The sequence below is a fragment of the Melospiza georgiana genome, chromosome 6 (assembly GCF_028018845.1).
Source record: "Melospiza georgiana isolate bMelGeo1 chromosome 6, bMelGeo1.pri, whole genome shotgun sequence".
Lineage (NCBI taxonomy): Eukaryota > Metazoa > Chordata > Aves > Passeriformes > Passerellidae > Melospiza > Melospiza georgiana.
In genome coordinates, this window is record NC_080435.1 from 20346627 (window position 1) to 20365993 (window position 19367).

Consider the following 19367-nt stretch of genomic DNA (forward strand, 5'->3'; position numbering starts at 1 on the left):
AAAGGAAAGAAGCAGAACTAACAGGAATTAACGGGTGTATTGAATGGCCAGCAGCAACAGGTGTGCTTTACTCACATCTCAAATGGGCAGGGCAGCTGTGAGTCACAGATACAGACACTTACAGTATGTGGTTTCCTGGGTGGCAGATATTTTGTCAGGGTGTTGCCAGCAGCAGCTGATGAAGACATCCAGAGTTACTGTGGGAAAAGCACGTACACGCAGCATAAGTCCTTTCTCCATGCTGAGAAACAATGCCTATTTTTGTAGTATTAATATTGTTTTTAAATATTTCTTTTATTATTATGGCTGACTCATTTTTGAATGCTTTGGATTGCTATGTGTCTCATATAACAGCTGTTGCCATAATTCTTAGCCTTTTTTATGACCACACCAGGGTGAAGGGGCTGCCACTTGTCTAAGAATCAAAATATCCGCTCTTCTTTGCAACTCAGACTTTTTGGATGGAAAACTCCTTTCTTTTCACTTCATTTCTTCACTAGCTGTGTGAAGTAAAGGAGTTTCCAAAGCCAAAATCCCCTGAGGTTTACGCATGGAGCATTTCTATGCCTACCAAGCTGGGGGGACACAAAACTACCTGCTCCCTCAGTTTTGGGACATCTACCTTTAACTCTGCTCGCCTTTTTTTACACCAACTACCTTCACTCACTGCATTCCCAGTGCTTTCCTGCATGGTAAAGATACTTTTATATCTAAATGTTTTCAGGTTAGTCCCCAAGAATTGTAACCCAAAGTCACAAAAAATGTCCCTAGAACTTTCAGCTTCAGGGCCCAGAATCTCTCAAAATAAGGTCAAATTATTTTACATGTTAATATCCTCATTCCTGCTGAGTCACGCTGGGTTTGAGCTTTAATTATTTACTTTGGCCTATGCACCCGGAAAATTTCTTGGGGTTTTGTTTGTTTATTTTTTAATATAGATGAGCACCTGGACCGCGTTGCTACACTGAAGGGCAGACGCTGTTGAAAACACTTCTGATTGGGACACATCGCCAGCACATTTACCGGCTGTCATTCTGCACTGGCCTCACGACTTTCTGGTCTCGAACCCAAGTTCTCTACATTAAAGCGCTTTTGGAGGAGTTTTGAAACAGCCGCTCGGGAAGGCGGCACCGCTGAGGCGAATCCAGGTGGGGCTGAGCTCCTGCCCCTCCTTCCCTGCCTGCCTGCCTGTCGCGCCGGCCGGGGGCCATGTGACAGCGCGACTTCTGCCTTCAAGCCGCCGAAGGGGAAGGGGCCACACTTTCCCCGGTGTTCCGGCTGCCGCTGAGGCCGCGGCCCCGCGGGAGAGGCGCCGCCCGTGCCCCGCCACAGGTGCAGCCGGCGCCCGGAGCGACAGCGCCGGCGCTCACAGAGGTACGGACAGGGCGCCCCGCCCGCCGCTCGCCCCCCGCGCCGGGGCGGGGCCGGCCGGGGCAGGACAGGCCGGGGCAGCCCCCCCGCCCCACGGGCTGCGCCCCCCGCCCGCTGCGGAGCCGCCCCGGCCGCGATGCAGCCGCCCCGGGGGCAGCCGGGCGGCCCGGCGGGGCCGGGGGCGCGGCGAGCGGGCTCCTCCGCCCGCGGGCCATAAAGGGCCGGGCACGGGCGGCACGGCACTGCGGTACCGGGCGGCCCGCGGGTGGATGCGGCAGCGGCGGCAGCTGGCGGGAGCGGCTCCTCCCCCGCCGCCGCCTCCTCCGCCGGTGGCTCCGGGCAGCGTCTCTCCGGCCGGCGGCGGCCCGGCCCTGCCCAGCATGGCTCTCCCGGGGGCGCTCGGTAAGTGCCGCGCCGTGCTGGGCTGGCCCGGGGCGCTGGCGGTGACCTTGGGCCGGAGCCGTGCGGGGCTCCTGCGGCGGCAGCGCCCGCGGGCCCGGCCGCACCTGCTCGCGGCGCTGGGATGCGGCGCTGCCCGCGGGGCTCGGAGGCGGCTCTGGCATGTGCCTGGTATAGGTTCTAGGCCGTTAAATGCCTGATCGATAATTGCTTTTAAAGTAATCATGCCATCTATTAATATTTTTTTTACTGCAGCATGTTTCAAGCATTCTTTTCTTCTGTATAGGTGCAGACCTAATGAGCAACCAATCTTTCTATTAGATCGAGATATTTAGGAAAAGAGCATTTACTGGGTGGCATTTATATCATTTCCCATCCTATAAAAACGTCTAGTTGTTGCTCACCTTGGGCAAAGGACAGCAGTTCAGTAGAAGGATACTGGATACAAAAGCCTCTTCCAATTCAGGATGGCACAGCTTGCACAAGTATTGCTTGAGGTCCCTCATGACTGTTTTAGGTTTCTTCGGCTCATTTCCGTGCCATGAGCTAGCAGTGATGTGGGTGAATGTACATTTCAAACTATTCTGTGTCTTAGCATCTTATGCTCGACTGGAGAGCATGAACTTGGGTTCTGTAAGAAAGAAAAAAAACTTTGGTGTCAGTAAAGGATTGTACTTCCATCTATACTCTCTGTCTCTTCACTAGCATATTGTAAGGATTTAAAACACAGTGTGGCTTCTCAGGCAGTGTGTTTCTTACTGCATTTCTGTTTGTGATCACAATTCTCTGGGAAAAAGTCCATTTAAATTAGGAAAATGCTCAGCATTTTCTGCTCAGTCGAAAACACATTATTATTTCACATTGTACTAGTATTGTTAGTACTCTTACTGTAGTTGAGTAAGCATAAAGGGAGTTTTTCCCTGGCTGAAGCAGCCCAAAAGGCTCTTGCTGCTGGCAGCTGCATGTGTGGCAGGCTCTGCTGCTGACAACTGTGTTCAGTGAGGTCAGGAGACAGACTCCCATGACTTCCTTGGCGGTTGATGTTGAGAAACCAAACCTAAGTTTGGATGCTACTAAGATATGGTAGTGCATTGTCACTGAATTATTCAGCTAAAAATATATGTATCTTTAAATTTCCTATGTAGCTATACTTGATTTTACAAAGACTTTACAAAGATAAATACTAATTGCAAAACAAATACTCTCCTGTGCGGAAAACAACACAGTCAGATCCACAGCTCTTTAAAAACAGAGATGCTTTTCTTTGGGGATGTGAATGGGTTCTTATAAAATAAGAATGCAAAGTAATGTAGGGGACTGCTAAATTGCTGTGTTATGGTCCAATTTAATTCTTGCCACATTTGCTTTTAGAATGAAAGCAAAAATGTTCTCAAAGCAACTGTGAAAACAGGTGGACATTAATTAGAGTCTTTTAGGCTGAAACCAACAGGATCACATATCAAAAGGATCACATATCAACATGTGAAACCTGCAGCATGCCTACAGAAAAATTGTAGTGGGGGCCCTGATAAGTTGTGCCTGGAGAGAGAAAAAAACTGCCACACTCCATGCTTCCAGGGTGTGTCGTTATTTAAATGAAGGCTATCTCACAAAATACATTAGCATTTTTCTAACCAAAAAATGGTGTAGAAATTCTGAAATGCCGATTTTGGACCCAGACTTCACATTCTGGCAGTGCTTGGATCCATTTGCTGTGACATGTTCGCAGCTATTTTTAACTTATGTAATAAGAATTTAATCTTATTTGTTATAAACTCCATCATACTGAAGGCATTCAGAAAGCTTTATAGTACACAACAAATAATGCTGGTCTGTAGCTTATCAGCACTGTGTTTTTTCCTCTCTGGAATGCTTCCATTTGTGCTAAATGCACATTCTGGATTGTATGAAAATGGGATAAAAGTAAAGCCAGGAGACCACAGAAGAAACAATAAAGATGGCATTTTAGTAGTGATGCTAGCATAAAACGGAAATATTTTATGATGAAAGCCTAGCTACTTAAAATTTTAAAACATAAGACCCATTTCTACTTGGCATTTAAATCTTACTTTTCAAAAAGAATAGAAGTCCATGACGTATCTGCATGCCACATGCATTCAAAAATGTGATATGAACTACTACAAATGGAAAAAAGAGTCACCGAGTTAACTATAGTACCTTTGTTCTTGTTGTGCAACTATTCCACTTCCCAGCAGTTCTGTGACTTTCTGATTTGTGCAAGGGATGGGGTGAGGTGGAAATGTACAACCTTCTTTTCTAACTTGCCTGTTGGCTTGAAGTCACTGAGCAAGGAAGAAGGCAAGCAACTGAGTGAATGTGATTTCCAGGTTCGGGGCAAGGACACACAGCTGAGTATCCATTGTATTACAAATAAGTGTCTGTCTGACTGTGCAAGTAAGTGGAATCTCCTGGTAAATCTCTACATAAATTGCTTAGGAATTTTTGTGGGTATACCACAAGGTTCCTGATGCACAAATTAGCATGGCTCCAAAAGTAGAGCTGCTTTGTGGTTCTTGTGTACTGCATGCTAGTTTAAATTCTGCAGAGCTGTTCTACTTTCTTCTGATTTTGCTCCAAGCTCGGAATTTTGATAGGCATACCATGGAAAAACCCCCAATCTCTTGCACATCTTCCTCATCCCTCATGCTGTAGCTCTAACTTTCTCACCTGTGCTCCTCTCAGGCGAGATGCCCCGGCAGTTTCCCAAGCTGAACATTTCCGAGGTGGACGAGCAGGTGCGGCTCCTGGCAGAGAAGGTGTTTGCCAAAGTCCTGCGAGAAGAAGACAGCAAGGATGCCTTGTCACTCTTCACCGTGCCTGAAGACTGCCCTATTGGGCAGAAGGAGGCCAAGGAGAGGGAGCTGCAGAAGGAGCTGGCAGAACAGCAGTCTGTGGAAACAGCTAAAAGGTTTGTTCTGTAGTTGCTTTCTTCATGGAAAAGAGTTTTTGAAATGAGTTTGAGTTAGTATTGAAATACCTGGCAAACAGCGTTCTGCCTCTTACTGCTCCAGGAGAAGGGTCAGCAGCAGGCACCAGGATCCCCCCTGGGATGTCTTTCTGTCCCGTGAAGGAGGTATCAGATGGGCCCCAGGGAGCTTGGAGTGGTCAGGTTGTCTCAGCTCTGTTCCCAGCAATAGCACAGATATTGCTCATGCAAATTTAATAAACAGCATAGCTGGGTAGAAATGAACAAAACCCTAAGAATCTTTAATGTAAGAGGAGTCAGAAAAAGAAACACTGCCTCCTCTTTTTCTAGTTTCATTAAGAGAAACAGAAAATTTTAACACAGAGAAAATGACAGTGGCATGATACTTCCTTTAGTCTGCAAAAATAGATGAAAGCAAAGAATTTATATTTAAGATCAAGGGGTAAGGTGAAAAGTGGTATTGGCATAATGAGGTTATTTGTAGGTTTCCTTTACTCACAGAGATAAAATCTAACCACTGTCAGCCAAAAAAGTGCACATTAAACAAAAAAAAAATTGCATTCTACCTTTGGTTTACCCATGGCTTTAATAAAGGCAGACTTGCTTTAGTTTGTGAGTTTGGGGTTTTTTTTATTCTGTAAGAGAGGCAGCCTTCCCCTGATGTCAGCCTGTTCCAGTGTCTTGCTTCACAGGACTGCTGGGCTGTTTCTGGAGTCACATGAGCTCAGCAGCAGCCTGACACCAAACGGGCTGGACGTGTACAGACTCTTCAAAAAGCAGGCAGGCAAGAAAGCATTTGAAAGTGATAGCTAAACACATGTACCTGGTTAGCTGCAGAAAGAGAGTTGGGCAACACTTGGAATCATGTTTCTGGAACAGAAGGGAGAAGAGTCAATTTAGTTAAATTAAGGTATGACTCACTGATGATACAAGCTGAGACTTCGGGTTTGGAATTGTGCAAGTGGATTTCCCAGTTGGCATGTTCATAGACATAAAGAGGCACAGAAGGGAAAACCAGATGTTTCCAGTCAAACAAACATTTGGTATATATTTCCTCCTGAAGTAGTGTGTTTCATTTTTAATTTGGAAAATTTGTCTCATGGAAACAAACTCAGGTTTTGTACAGGTTTAACTGCAGGAAAGGATATTATAGGTATTTTGTTTACATGTAGGAACAGAACAAGTGATCATCCCTGTCCTGCAGGACTGAAGGGACAGTGACACAAGTACAGCTTGTGCTGTTTCCAGTTTCAGTTGATCAAACACTGCCTTTCAAAACTGATGCTGACTTCCAAGGTGGCTACAAGTACTTTAGAGGATGAAATTTGGGTGTTAATTGTACCAGCACTGCATGTTCTTATTCTTAGGAATACCACAGAAGTAATATGAAGCTTTAGAGAATGTTCCAGTGTTCCTTTTTCTTTGTTAGTGATTCTTACTAACATTTTAAGGTTTTGGTATCTAACTTGGAAAAGTAGGGACCATTTCAGTGCAAAAGAAATGGTTATCACAGGTAGTTTATAACATACTATTTATATATTATATGAACATTTAAAATACACATGAGCACATTTAAACTGAGTAAGGAAAATGAATTCCATCTTCAGAGATATTCCAAAGCTCCACTTGAGGTATTACAATTACTTCATTGGAAAACACAGCATTCTTTTTTAGCTGGTTTATCTGAGGTGCACATCTATCACAGCTTTCATGAGAAAAGGCAGCATTTTTAAATTTATATGAGTTCCACCTGAAGGGAGGAATGGACTTGTGTATCCGTGCTGTGGTATCACTCTGATAACCACATCAGCCTTCTGCTCAAGTCTCATCAAACACTGCCTAAGGAATAAATAGGTGCTCCTCCTTTTCCTTAAGAGCTGAACTGAATAACTGTATGTGAAATTTTGTTGCCTACTCTTGTCTGACAACTAGATGAGCTTTAGGTCTTGCAAGTTTTGGGAAGAATGGGAAGTGTGTGTAACAGCATGATAACTTAGAACAATTTCCATATGTAGCATTGACTTGTTTCTGTCTGATCCTTCATGAGTTCTGATGCTGTCAGTCTGTAAGAATTGACCCTTACCAAAGAGAGCACAGTGATCACCTTTTCCTTCTGCACAGTCACTGCTGAAACTGAAGTTGTGAGAAGTGAAACAAAAACCTTAGGGTATCTTAGAGTAATTGTAAATAAATTGTGGCATATTGGATTCACCTAGAGGGTAAATGCAATTGTGTCTGGTGTAGATCATGTGAAATGTCAATGCAGAGAAGCTAAAAGCACAAGTACTTTCTGAGCAGTGTTTTTTCTGTGGTATGAAAAAATCAGCATTTTTCTGTTGTATTTTTCATTAGTAAAGTTTCCTAGGGAGTGATTTCTTTGCTGTAATCAGTTTTCCAGTGTATTAAATGTTTTATACCATGGCTTATTTTATGTTTTATACCATAAATTCTTAGGAAGAAAAGTTTCAAGATGATTAGATCCCAGTCTTTGTCATTACAAATTCCACCTCAGGAATGGAAAGCACCACCGGCCAAACCTGTGCTGTCTCCTGCAACGCCAGTTCTTCCAAGTGCTTTTGTGCCAGTCCAAGTGCCATATGATGTACCAGAATTCCAGAGAGTTTCAATTAGTGGGGACTACTGTGCAGGGGTAAGAAATTGTTTTCCCACTTTCTGTATCTAGAGGGTGTAAAAAAGGTCCCATATATGTACATAAAGTATAAAATGCCAATATGATGGCTCTCTGCAATAAAATCTAAATGGCTTTATGAATACAGGGATTTGTTAGACAGTGAAGGTCAGGTTGTTTTATACCCTTTTTAACAATAAATTGGATCAAAACATAATCAGATGTTCAATAAATAGGTAATATACAGTAGAATAAAAACATTTGTGTTTTGTATATTGTGTTTGGATTCTGCTTCTGTCACTGGCTTACTGACACCTTGGGCAAGATCCTTATGGTCAAGCCCCACACACTTCTATGCTAGAACTGCTATTTTTTCCCGGTATTTATCCAGGTTTTCCTTCCAGGTTACAGTGGATGACTATGAACAAGCTGCCAAGAGCCTGGTGAAAGCTCTGCTCATCCGAGAGAAGTACTCACGCCTTGCCTACCATCGCTTCCCGAGAACAACATCCCAGTACCTGTGCAGCATGAGGGATCAAAAATGGAAGGTTGAAGATGAGGTGTACCCAGGTGAATAGCCTTTTAAAAATATTCGATTATGTTCTAAAAAATTCAAACATTATTTTAAAATATAGAATTAAATCCATGCAATACTGTAGTAAAGGAAAGTTGTATTTTTGTGATGATCTCTTCTGACTGTCTTTGTAATTTATTCTGTTATTGAGTGGAGAATCACTAACAGGCCTAAGTTATAAATCCTGTATCTAATTTGGAACTTTAAAGCTGTCAAAACCTAAAAACCAAGACTACACTCTCATTGATTACTTTATTTCCTAAGCAAATGGGATGTTAAGTAGCATGCTTATGCTCCCTCAGGAAAAAGCTGTATGGCTGTGGTTTAAAGTGAAGTCATTCCTCCTCATCTTGGCATATGGAACTAAAAGGGGTGATGAGCTCATCTACATCATAAATTGAAGCATGATACAGACATGGCAGTTAGCAAGCCCTGAGTCAGGAATTTCACAGGCAGGCTACACTTGCCAGGTCAAGACTGGAAGCTGTGGAGTCATATTTGTTGGGCATTCTGCCTGGGTAAATAAACTGATCTCTCAACGAGGCTTATTAGGTGGAACATATTCCCCACTATGTGTGTCACAAATTATTTTTGTCTTTTAGGTGGGTTGTGTCTTGAAAGCTTTGCTTGTGCATTAAAATGTTTGCACTGCCCATTTCTGGATTAGGCTGTGAGGAGCAACCTTTCGTCTGTACAGATGGGCCACTGTAGTTGTGTCCATGGTGCTGACAACTGATTTTCAGCATTGAAGTGACATTTTAAATCAATTACTGGCTTAGTGGTTGAAAGAGGGTGACTAAATATGTTTTCAAGTGTTTGTTTTCCAGGAAGAGTGTAAAGAGGACAGTATACTGAATATTCAAGACAGGGAAGATATTTTGGAACAGCTGCCAGGGAGATATTTCCAAGTTATTATTAGGTTAATAACTTACTTACAGTTAGGATTTTAAACTTGCAACACAAAAAATGAAATCTTGTTACACAATGTCTTAATTAGCAGAAGTTTGAACTAGATAGTTATGAATATTAGAGATAAGGATGATATTAGTTTATAACATACATTCAGGTGATCTAGATGAATAAAAGGACTGGTAATTACTTTTCTGTGGTGGCTTAACTGAACAGGTAAAAGAAGAAACTCCTTAAGACTGAGCCAAAGAATATAGTTCAGTTGATATAAATGCAGTCAGGACACTTTGTGCTGGTTGCTTTAATAGGATGGTGTAAAAGAAGTGATGATTGTCACTCCTGTTATGAACAATGTTTGAGTGTTCACACTAGCTAAATCTCCTGGAAGTGTGTGTGAACTTTTTAAAGGCTTTACAAAACTGTACTGAACAAATCCCAATTGTGCTTCTGGTACTTTGTGATTTTATTTATGATCAGAAGGCCAAGAGATAGAGTGGGTTTGTGTTGTACAATTTTTGGCTTCTATGCTTCTTGAGTCTATTAAAAAAATTCTTAAAAAAACCTCAAACAAAACACTCACCCGAGAAAACCACATATAAACAAACCAACCCCCACAAACTAAAAAACTCCAATCAAAACACAACAAACCCAACTGATTCTATGCTTAAATACGAACTTCCAAAATTGCTACAGTGAGTCAGAATGTGAAAAGAAAATAATGAATGTGGGTCTGAAGGCATCAACTACTTTATTGTTCAAAAATCTCAACTGTACTTCAACCATCCTAATTATAAATACTTCTGCCAACTCATTTTCAAACTCATTCCAACACACATTAATAAAGAATAGTATTAAATCTGTATGCATTGGTTCAGAGAACTCGAATAACATACAACATTTGAATTAAGGTAGGCCCCTTTAGAGAGGGGCTGCAACTAAAGCCTGTCAGAAAAAACCTTTGTTGTAACAGCAGATTTTTATAGTAACTGAATGTGATTTTAATGAAAATACTGAGATCTGTTAGAAATTAAGCTTTATAGAAGCAGGAAGTTCTTTCTGTAGTTATTTTGCCTTTTGTGTAAGTTAGTTCTTCTAACTGGAATGTAAATTTGTTTTCAGATTTCCATTCACCCCCAGAAGAAAATGAAGATCCTTATAATCTGGAGGATGCTCCAGACAATTTGGATTATGTTATCAAGCTGAAAGGTGGCATTCCCTTTGTTTATGACAGCAAAGAAATGATGGAGCTCAATGAGCCTCGGAGTTTGCCATATCCTGACCTGCAGACCTACACCCTTGACCTGAGCCACGTTCTTGCTCTAATTGCAGATGGCCCCACGTATGTTCCTCTTTTGTTACTCTGCCCCTTCAGGCTGCTGCTTACCTGTGGCTTAGTACTTCTCACTTCTGTGACATTTAATTCCTCAGCATACCCATTCTATAGTAATGTTTTGTTTTGCCTTTCTCAAGCATTAATGCACAATGAAAAATCTTAAAAAGGAAAAAATACAATGCCACCTATGGCTACCTTTCATTCATTTGGTTTCTTAGCATCAACCATGGCAAAAAGGGGTTAACAGAAAAACATCAAGAAATTGGTCAAGAGTTTCCATTCAAGTCAAATCTGACCCAAACTTCTTGAAGCATGGGAACTGAAACTTGAATTTTTTTTTTTTTAATTTAATTTTGTTTTGGCCTATGCTGAACCTGAGGTTTTTAAACAGTTGTCCTAAATTTCTTCATGTCTGTTCTGCTCTGGCTGCTTGAAGAGAAACCCTGCATATGTAGAGCATACATATCAGCAACATAAATATTGTCTGATTTGTTCCAGATGTTAATTAACTGCTCATATGCTGCAAAACTGACCTATGTATGCACAATCAAAGTAAGTCCAAAATTTCCCAGAAGTGCCAAATTCTTGTGAAGTCTCTAAAAACTAGAAATGTAACAACTATAGTACAGCTTTAGTCAGTGACACTCATGACAGAGCAATGTCCTTGCCTAGTGCATGATGAAAGCACGTGCATCCAGTTTTAAGTTTACTTCCTGGCTGAGCATTGGAAACAGCACCATCTCTCATGGCCTCAACACCAGGAAAGGAAAAGAATCCACTCTAGGATGGAACTAAGCAGGAACCTGAACTGTTCTGAGCTATTTGCCCTGTGTGCCAGCACTGCATTGCTGATCCTTTGCCTGGGAGAGATCATCACTGTCACTGTGGCCAGTTAGCCCCCACCTGGTGCATTCTTTCCCCTGTCTGTCAGTCTGTCTGCCTCATGCAGTGACAGTGGCAGAACAAGCCTGGCCCATTCCCTAAGCCTTTTCTCAGGAGGCAGCTCCTGTGCTTCTGCCAGCCTTATCAGCCCCAAATCAGTGCCAGGCTTTGGTTACAGAGCAATGGGCAAATACATTCCAGTTACAGGGTGTTACATTCCCAGACAGACAATGAAGATAAAAGGATGAGGAGAAAAAACAGAAACAAGAGTCATGCTGAAGGCCCTTCTGCAGTTTGCACTGAAGCCTTAGACCTCACAGTTGTAACAGCAAGCCCTAAGTAAGAGGGGCTGTAGTAGGACAAGTCAGAACACTCAGCATTGTGGTGAATGTAGGTCACTCACCTGCTCCTTTCTCTAATTCAGAGTAAGCTTTTGCAGGCTTGTCCACACTCTCTAATAAAGCACAGCCCAAAAGAAAAAGGTCTTTCCCATAATCCTGTTGCAGAAGCTCTTCTTTTGGTATTGTTTAGCTGTTTGCAGCAAGTGCCTTCCTGTCATTTATGCCCATCACATGTGGAGCTGCTCAGAGATCAGGAACCATTGTTCTTTAATCTTTGCTGCTGGTAAAGCGATGAAATCTGACCCCTATTCCTCAGACTTGTGCTCTTTTGACAACAGTATGACTTAACAGACTTTCTGCATGGACAAACAGGTGTTGATTAGTATTGGGTTCTGTGAGACTGGGTTTGAAACAGGCTTCCAAAACCGTAATGGGATTTGTGTTCTATTGAGGAGAGATTGGCAACAATAATGCAGGAAAAAGAAGGCTATTACATTAACAGTGCTACCAAAATATTGTGGAGTCAATAAGAATTGACAGATGGTGAAGAGAAAAACCATGTCATTGGTTAAAAATAGAAGGAGAAACATGACAGAAGATGAAAGTGAAGATGGAGCTCTGAGTAGGCAAGCAGGAACAAAAAAGCATATTTTCTATAAAGGGCACAAGAAATTATTTTGGAAAAAAGTATTTCTACACAACATACATGTTCTCAAGGCATGAAAGATGAAAGCATATTGGATCTTAATTAAGCATATTAATCTTCTCACATTAAATTGAAAAAGCAAATAAATTTGGAAGATTAAAAAAAATTCATAATGAGTAAGGCTGGATGACAAGTTGTTTCTGTTATACATGAGAAGATTGTTCTGTTGGAGGTACCATTTTAGAGAAGTTGCAATTGCCATCCATTTGATTATAGGTTTCATGCGTTGGTCATTATTACTAAAAGGACTGCAGTTTATGTACAGGTATAGTGATGAATACTTGGACAAGTTGAAGGACATAACATGGTTATGTAGAGTTCTGTTAGAGATTTCACTAGTAACTTTGGTCTGAAATTTGCTTACATTTTTGTTAACCAGTAGGATGAAAAGAATGGATCTGTCTTGGACCTCATAAAACACCCCAACTTTGTTTTTACTGTGGAAACTCTGATGTTCTTTATGAATTTGAAATACAACTAGTTTTAAGTTACAGTTCATTTTTGTGTTTTCTTTTACAGAAAAACATATTGTCATCGGAGGCTTAACTTTTTAGAATCTAAATTTAGCTTACACGAGATGTTAAATGAGATGTCGGAATTTAAAGAACTGAAGAGTAATCCCCATCGAGACTTTTATAATGTGAGAAAGGTAAGTGTGACAAGGATTAAAGGCATGACACCGGTTTTAGTAGGAGTTCCAGCAGTTTTGCTTTTCTTATGGGAGGTGCAGATGACATGCACAAAGTAGTGTGTGCATACCACTCAACTGAATTAAGTTATTTTAAGAATGTTAATGTTTTTCTACATGGGAGCTCTCCAGGAAAATGAACTTGAATGTGCGTGGGTTAATTGGATTATGCTAAACTAATTTGTTTACTTATTCAGAATCAAGGGGGCTTAATTGTGTGTAGATTGCTTTAAAAGAGTGAAACAGAGTCAAGCAAATGAAGCTCACTTGGATTATGAATAAAAATATCCTTATGGAGGTTTAATTAATTTTAATGAACTCAAAGACATTCAAGTGCATTTTTCTGCTTTCAGTAGGTACGTCCTACTAGACTGTAGTAGGAACAGCTGTATAGATTTTAGATGATAATTTCATTTCATATTGAAAATAGATGTTTAAATACATGTCAAAAGACCTCCCACAGAAACTAAACTGAGGGTTCATGCTGCCATCAGTATCTGGTAAAAAAAGTCTCTGATATATTAAGTAAAAAGATTATCTGAGTTGTATTCTTGGCTCCCTCTGAGATACACTGGGCTATAATGAGGAGACAGGTAGGGGAATCAAGGAGCTGATTTAATTTCCTGACACCCAAGGGAGATGCGTTCCCTTCAAAGCATGGAAGCAACAGTGTTAGGCTGCTTCCCTTTCCTGAAGTGGAGAGGAAGTTACTGGAGTTACTGCTTCATTTTGATAGGTGATATTTCTTCACAATTGTTGCTGGTGGTTTTAACCACTTTGGGTCCATTTTGCATTGTTTCTCTACACAAGTGGAACAGGTAATTCTCTATTTTGCAACTTCAGGGTTTACTAATCCTTCTTTTTACGTTTTGGTTAGCACTAGTTCATCAAAAAGTCCTCTTGGCTTTTCCCTAAAATGCTAGTGTTGTGGTAATAAACTGTCCCAGGGTCCATCACAAGTGTGGAAGCAGATGAGTTGTCAGGTAAGTTCTAATGGATTTCATCCTTCTGACTGTTAAATGTATGGATGGGAGATCTGTCAGCTAATTCACTCAGGTGGCAGAGACTCAGCTCCCAACCTGACAGTTTTCTTGCATAACCCTGGAAAGACATTTGCTACGTGCCACATTGAGAGAAAACACTTCAGTAGCTGACAGAGACTTTAATAATAAAACACATGGTGACTGAGGCATGCAGAGGTGTGGATTAGGTGACTACCACAATCAGTTTGATTAGTGAGAAGTTGTAATTAACAGGATTGTACTTGCTAAGTTCAGCTTTTGATCTAGAAGCAAATGTTCAATGTCTCTGGGCATATCTTAATTATTTTTTAATTACCTGCTGTTGAATAAGCCACTCTACAAAAGGATTCATATTGCTCAAAAGCCCAAAATGTGTGTTGCTTCCCCTCTGGCAATGAGCACGTTCCAGAGAGCAGGAACCAGCCTGCTCTGCTGTGCTGGAGACCATTTCTACTGCCAGGTACTGCTTGAGAAATTCCTGCTGCACACAGTTCATCTTGCCTAAGTACTTTTGTGAAGCAAGCTCACAAGTAGTACTTTTCTGGAAATTAAACTGCATTGTAGACACAATTCTTGTAAGCCCCCAGATGATCATTTTTTTTCCCTGTGTCTTGCTAACCCCAGTAATGTTTGGAACTGTAACTTCCCTGGAGTGCTTCCTTGTTAATATCAGCAGTGAAACATTTGAAAGCCACACTTCTCAGCTTCTGTTTTCAAGATGTCTCTCTGTTAAGTCAATCCTAAGTGCTTACTGCTCACAAGGAAAGGAAGGAACAGGATTCACCTTCCCAAAGGCTGTTGGTGAAGTTTGTGTATCACATCCCTCAGACACAAGTGTGGAGGTCCTGGTACAATCTGCTTATATGAAAGAGCCAAAGTAATGGCTGGGAAATGCCAAAATTAGAACAGATATGAATGGAGTGGCAAGGTCAGTCAGTGAACGTGCACTGCTGCATTTAGAAAGGTGCAGTAGAAGGCTGGCCAGGAACAATTGCTAGCATGACAACCAACCATTACTGGTTTTCCCCTGCCTCCTGCCCCCTTCCCCACTTTTTTCCTGATTTAATAGGAGTTTTCCTCCAGTGAGATCATCTATTCTTAAAACCCAAGACAAGGCTCATCTTAAATAAGGGACATGCATGTTTATATCTTGCATATTGAACTTAACTGGAATGCAGCCCAAGATATGTTTTGCATAGTTTTGCAAGCTGGAGCTGGAAAACTGCCCTTTACTAAGGACACAGGTATTTCTGTAGACAGACAAGAACCCACAGGTGGTGAGACAGTGTGGCTGGCTGCCCTTGGCTCTCCACAGGAGGTGAACAGCTGTCTGTGAGGAAAACACTACCTTTAGAGGAGACTCTTGAGTCTGCCATCAGCAGGATTCCTCATGTCCTCCAGCTGATGCACAGCCAAGTGCAGGCAACACACATTTCCCACATAGCACTATGAAGAATGAAATGAAGGAACAAGAGTTTAGCTCTATGGTACACAAACTCAGAACTGAGTTTGTGTTTTTGTGTTTGCATACCAGTGTGTGTCTTGTCTATATGTTTGTTTGAGAAGGGCTTCCTGTAGACCTCTGGGCCCAACAGCCTCAGATAATTCAGAGAAGACACCTCTTTTTTTTTTTTTTTTTTTTTTTTTTTTTTTTTTTTTTTTTTTTGTGAAGCCAAGAGATTTTTTTACCTAACATTTTTTGCTACCTTTGTAATGGATATCCATGTACTGAATTGCAGGTGTCCTTCAGTGCAAATAGCTTTGATACAGTTTCTAAAGATGAAAAAAATCCCAGCCTAAGCCTCTTTGGATATTCTTTCTTTCTATAGCCACTATTTCAGTGTGTTAGCAAACTAGATCTGAGGATATGTCCTAGCAGTGACTTTTACACATCACCTTCCTGCCTGCAGGCTTACTAGTGCAGGTGCCCAACCTTGTGTGGGAAGCTGAGCGTGGGAGAATGCAGTTTCTGCATTTACAGCCCTACTGAATGCTCACTGAATGTCATTGCAACAGCTGCTGTGACATCCATTGGATGAGGGCGTTGCAACCGAATTTTTATTTTTTTAATTATTGGTTAGACAAAGAGGAAGTAAATTCTAGCTGCTTTTTATGACCACAGAGTTGAAATACCACTAGTTGTACCTGTAAGAAGGAAAGTTAGAGTGGGGTTAAATGCTACTAAATCCTATAGATCTCAAAAAATACTGAATGAAATTTGCAGATGTCTGCTTCTTAAACATTTGATTACAAGCCTTGTGAGTGAACAGTGAACCTATACCTCATCTTCTCTAAGCTTTGATTCATTCTAAGTTTGCTTAGAATGGTTTCTTTTGTTTCCCCCAGTAGCTACTTAACTGACTTAGGTGATGAAATAGTTTCATCATGTAAATGACAGTGAATGTGAAGACTTAGGGGTTAGCATCAGATCTAAAGGGAATGTCCCTTCAGCATGACATGGAATGGTGCCTTGCCACTGTTAGCTGGTAGCAAAGCTCTTATGCTGTTGTGCTTTCAGAGCTCTGAGCGCTGCTTCTCCCCTCCTGCCTTGCAGAGATGCTGAGGCAAATTCTTGTCTCTACCCTCAGTCTTGCAAGTGAGCACAAAATACGATCAGTTGTAAAGGCACCAATGATTATGATGCAAAAATTTTGTTGAGACCGTAAAGAAAGCTTTTCCTCTCTCCTTTCTTTTAGTAATTAAAAGAACAGGAGATTTTCTCTTCACAGCAGTGTATTTCTGTATTTGTGTGAATACAAACACTCACGTTGGATTCTGCAGCCAGACAAGAAGCTGGATATGCAGGGATCCTCTTGTCATCTCTCCTGGTTTCTGGGTTGCTCTGCATGGCATAAATATGAATTAGACAAGCTCCCAAGGAGCTCTGCACAGCTCTAGGGACTATTTCTGCTGCCAGGAGCATTCCTGCACTACCTGAGGACAGAGTTTTTATTTTGTGCCTCTGTCTCTCATGCCTGTTAAAGAACTGCAAGGAGAAAATCAATCCCACTGTATAAAGCTTTGCATCCTGTCAGAAAAGCTGATGCAGTATGAATGTATTGACAAGCAGGGAATCTAGCAGTGGGATGAGGAATGATTTCCCCTTCACATCAGCGCTGAAGCCTGCAGAGAATTCAGTGTCCAGTTCATACAGCCCATAGCTATTGGGTTAGAAGTATTTACAAATGAAAGTGTATGTGTTTAGAAAATGTGGCAGTTTACAGCTGTGGATGCTACTAATCCATGCCCTGGAGAAGTTCAGTGTTATTAAAAGGGCTGGCCTTGGCATTTCTTTTTGCTGTATTTATCAGTCTGAATCCAGCTCATATGCCCAATTCAGTGCAGCACTGTCTGTGATATGCACAGACAAGCATCCATAAAACAGATCTGAGATGGAGCTTTTGTGGAGATCTGAGTGACAGTGGAAGGAAAGAGGAGAAATGCAGGAAGAAAAGGGAGTAGGCAGAGTGGCTGAGGGAGGCTGGTGCTGCTTAGATGTGGAGGGCAAGGAGAACTCCTTCAAGCTGTAAGTTGTACACAGTAGGAATCTGCAGAGAAAGAAAGCCTGGCTGCATTACATGGAGAATTGCTGAGTGAAGGGAATTCTACCATCCTTTAAGTGCAAGGAAGCTGATGTCCACCATCACTTGAATGATGGAATTACAAGAATTTAACCTGTATGTAAACAACTGTTTCCTTTTGTTACAAGGATGAGTTCACTGAAGGTATAATACTGTGTTCCAAGACAGGCTTCTGTCAGTCATTCTGTTTTTCTTTCCATGGAAGATTAATGTGACCTTGAGAGAAAGGTTTTCTGCTGGGGGAGGGGACAATAAGCAGTGCAACAGGAAGTCTGGTTAAGGGAATACAGCCGGGGTTTTTTTCCACTAAGGAGAAACTGGGCTGGAATGGCACTAAAGTGAATTTGAAAATGGAAGGAGAATGTTTGCAAATAGAAACAAATAAACCTTGTGGTGGGGCTGTGTTACTCATGGTCCAGAAAAGCATCAGCTTATTTTATGTATTGTATGAGGAACAAAATAGTAACATCTTAAACTGGGAGTGGCTTTGTCTTTTATGGGGGGGAGGAAGGAGGCAAAGGGGGTATTTGTCAGCCTTGTATGAATTCAGTCTGTTCAAATTGTTTTAGTAGAAGCCTTTCATAATAAATAGCAATAAAATTAGTAACAATATTTTAGCGTTATAACATTTCACATAATAATAATAATAACAACGATAATGACAATAACCTGCCTAACCAAATCAGCCCACTTAAGCTCTGCCTGAGGATTCTGTATTCAGATACTTCACTTAGGTAGGATTGCACCCTGCATGGTAAAAATGTACAAGAGCATACACACTAAATATATGCTAGGGTAGTTCAAAGCTCAAGTCCTTGAAACCTTCCAAAAAGTTGCATTTATGCTAAAAATACAATAGAGAAGAAAAGCTGTGTGATACTCTTATGACTTTAGACTTGAGTCTTCTATGACTTTTTGTTACTGAAGTTGTTGTTTTCTTTAAGGTCAAATTATACTGGGTAGTAAAAAAAGGTAGCTAAAGTAGTGAATATTCTCTGGAAAAAGCATGAAGGAGATTCCAGAAGGGTCTCTTAACTTTTGGTGGATATGTATGTTTAGGTTGAAGGAGGAGGAAGAGGTAAAAACAAAAAAAAGTAAATATATAAAGGTAGATCTTTGTTCTCAGAATAAACCTACTGTGGTGAGCTCAGCTCTAGGGCTGTGTGTGATGTGTTTGTGGGGACTGGAGAAGATGTCACAGGAACTCACTGAACAGCAAATGCACACTCCAGAGAACTATTTCTCAACAGGAAGCAGGATTTTAAAAGCAATGTGATCTTTGCACACAAGCAAACAAAAGAAACAAAAAGCCTCCTTGCTTTCCATCCTTGTCCTCCTAACAGCAATGAATTCATGCTGATTTACATAAGGAGGAAGTGCTGTGTCTTGTTTGTTCTGACTTTTTTCAGGACTCATTAATTCCAGTAGCTGAGCCACTACTGGAACCACTGCATTCTGAAATTCAGTAAACTACACTTTTTCAGGGTCCCTGCACCTGTATTCTCTGTTTATGACTTGCTTTTCATTAGCATTTAAAGCCTGGTAACTGCTGTTCACTGAACAAGTTGACCAAGCCTAGTAGTATTTCACTGCTCCAGGAAGTTTACAGTAAACAACATTAGTGCCTAACCCAGAGAATGTTTATTAACCTGAGTAAGCTCATGTATAAAATGCACTTGGGCTCAAATATCTATACAAGTACTCTGAGGAGAGTGAGAATACATTGTGTGGAGGTGTGTTTACTGTTTATATACACATCATTGTTTCCTGTGCATTAATAATGTACATTATGCTCTGTACTTTGAGACAGCAATATGTTTCTTGCTTTTTCATTTAGCTTTAATGTGTCTGGTATATTTGAATTAGACAGTGATTAACAATTAAATGTTTAGGATTCAGTTTTATGTCCTGGTCTTTATTTATGCTACTGACATTCACAGGGTGAAGCTGCAACAACTTGTGTATATATAACATGCAAATAAAAT

General features: G+C 41.2%; 1 protein-coding gene across 2 annotated transcripts in view; it reads left to right on the forward strand.

The window, feature by feature from the left end:
* Nucleotides 1-1234: 1234 nt before the first annotated feature.
* The window catches only part of AMPD3 (adenosine monophosphate deaminase 3), a 33012-nt gene continuing 14879 nt past the window's right edge, over nt 1235-19367 (forward strand). The window contains exons 1-6 of one of the 2 annotated variants that reach the window (XM_058026640.1): nt 1235-1374; nt 4474-4699; nt 7172-7367; nt 7751-7916; nt 9949-10168; nt 12611-12740. In XM_058026640.1, the coding sequence (XP_057882623.1) occupies nt 4479-4699; nt 7172-7367; nt 7751-7916; nt 9949-10168; nt 12611-12740 (933 nt within the window). In that variant the 5' untranslated portion in view covers nt 1235-1374; nt 4474-4478. Of the gene's footprint in view, nt 1375-1692; nt 1774-4473; nt 4700-7171; nt 7368-7750; nt 7917-9948; nt 10169-12610; nt 12741-19367 lie in introns of those variants that run through there. The other variant, XM_058026639.1, reaches the window with a different exon arrangement.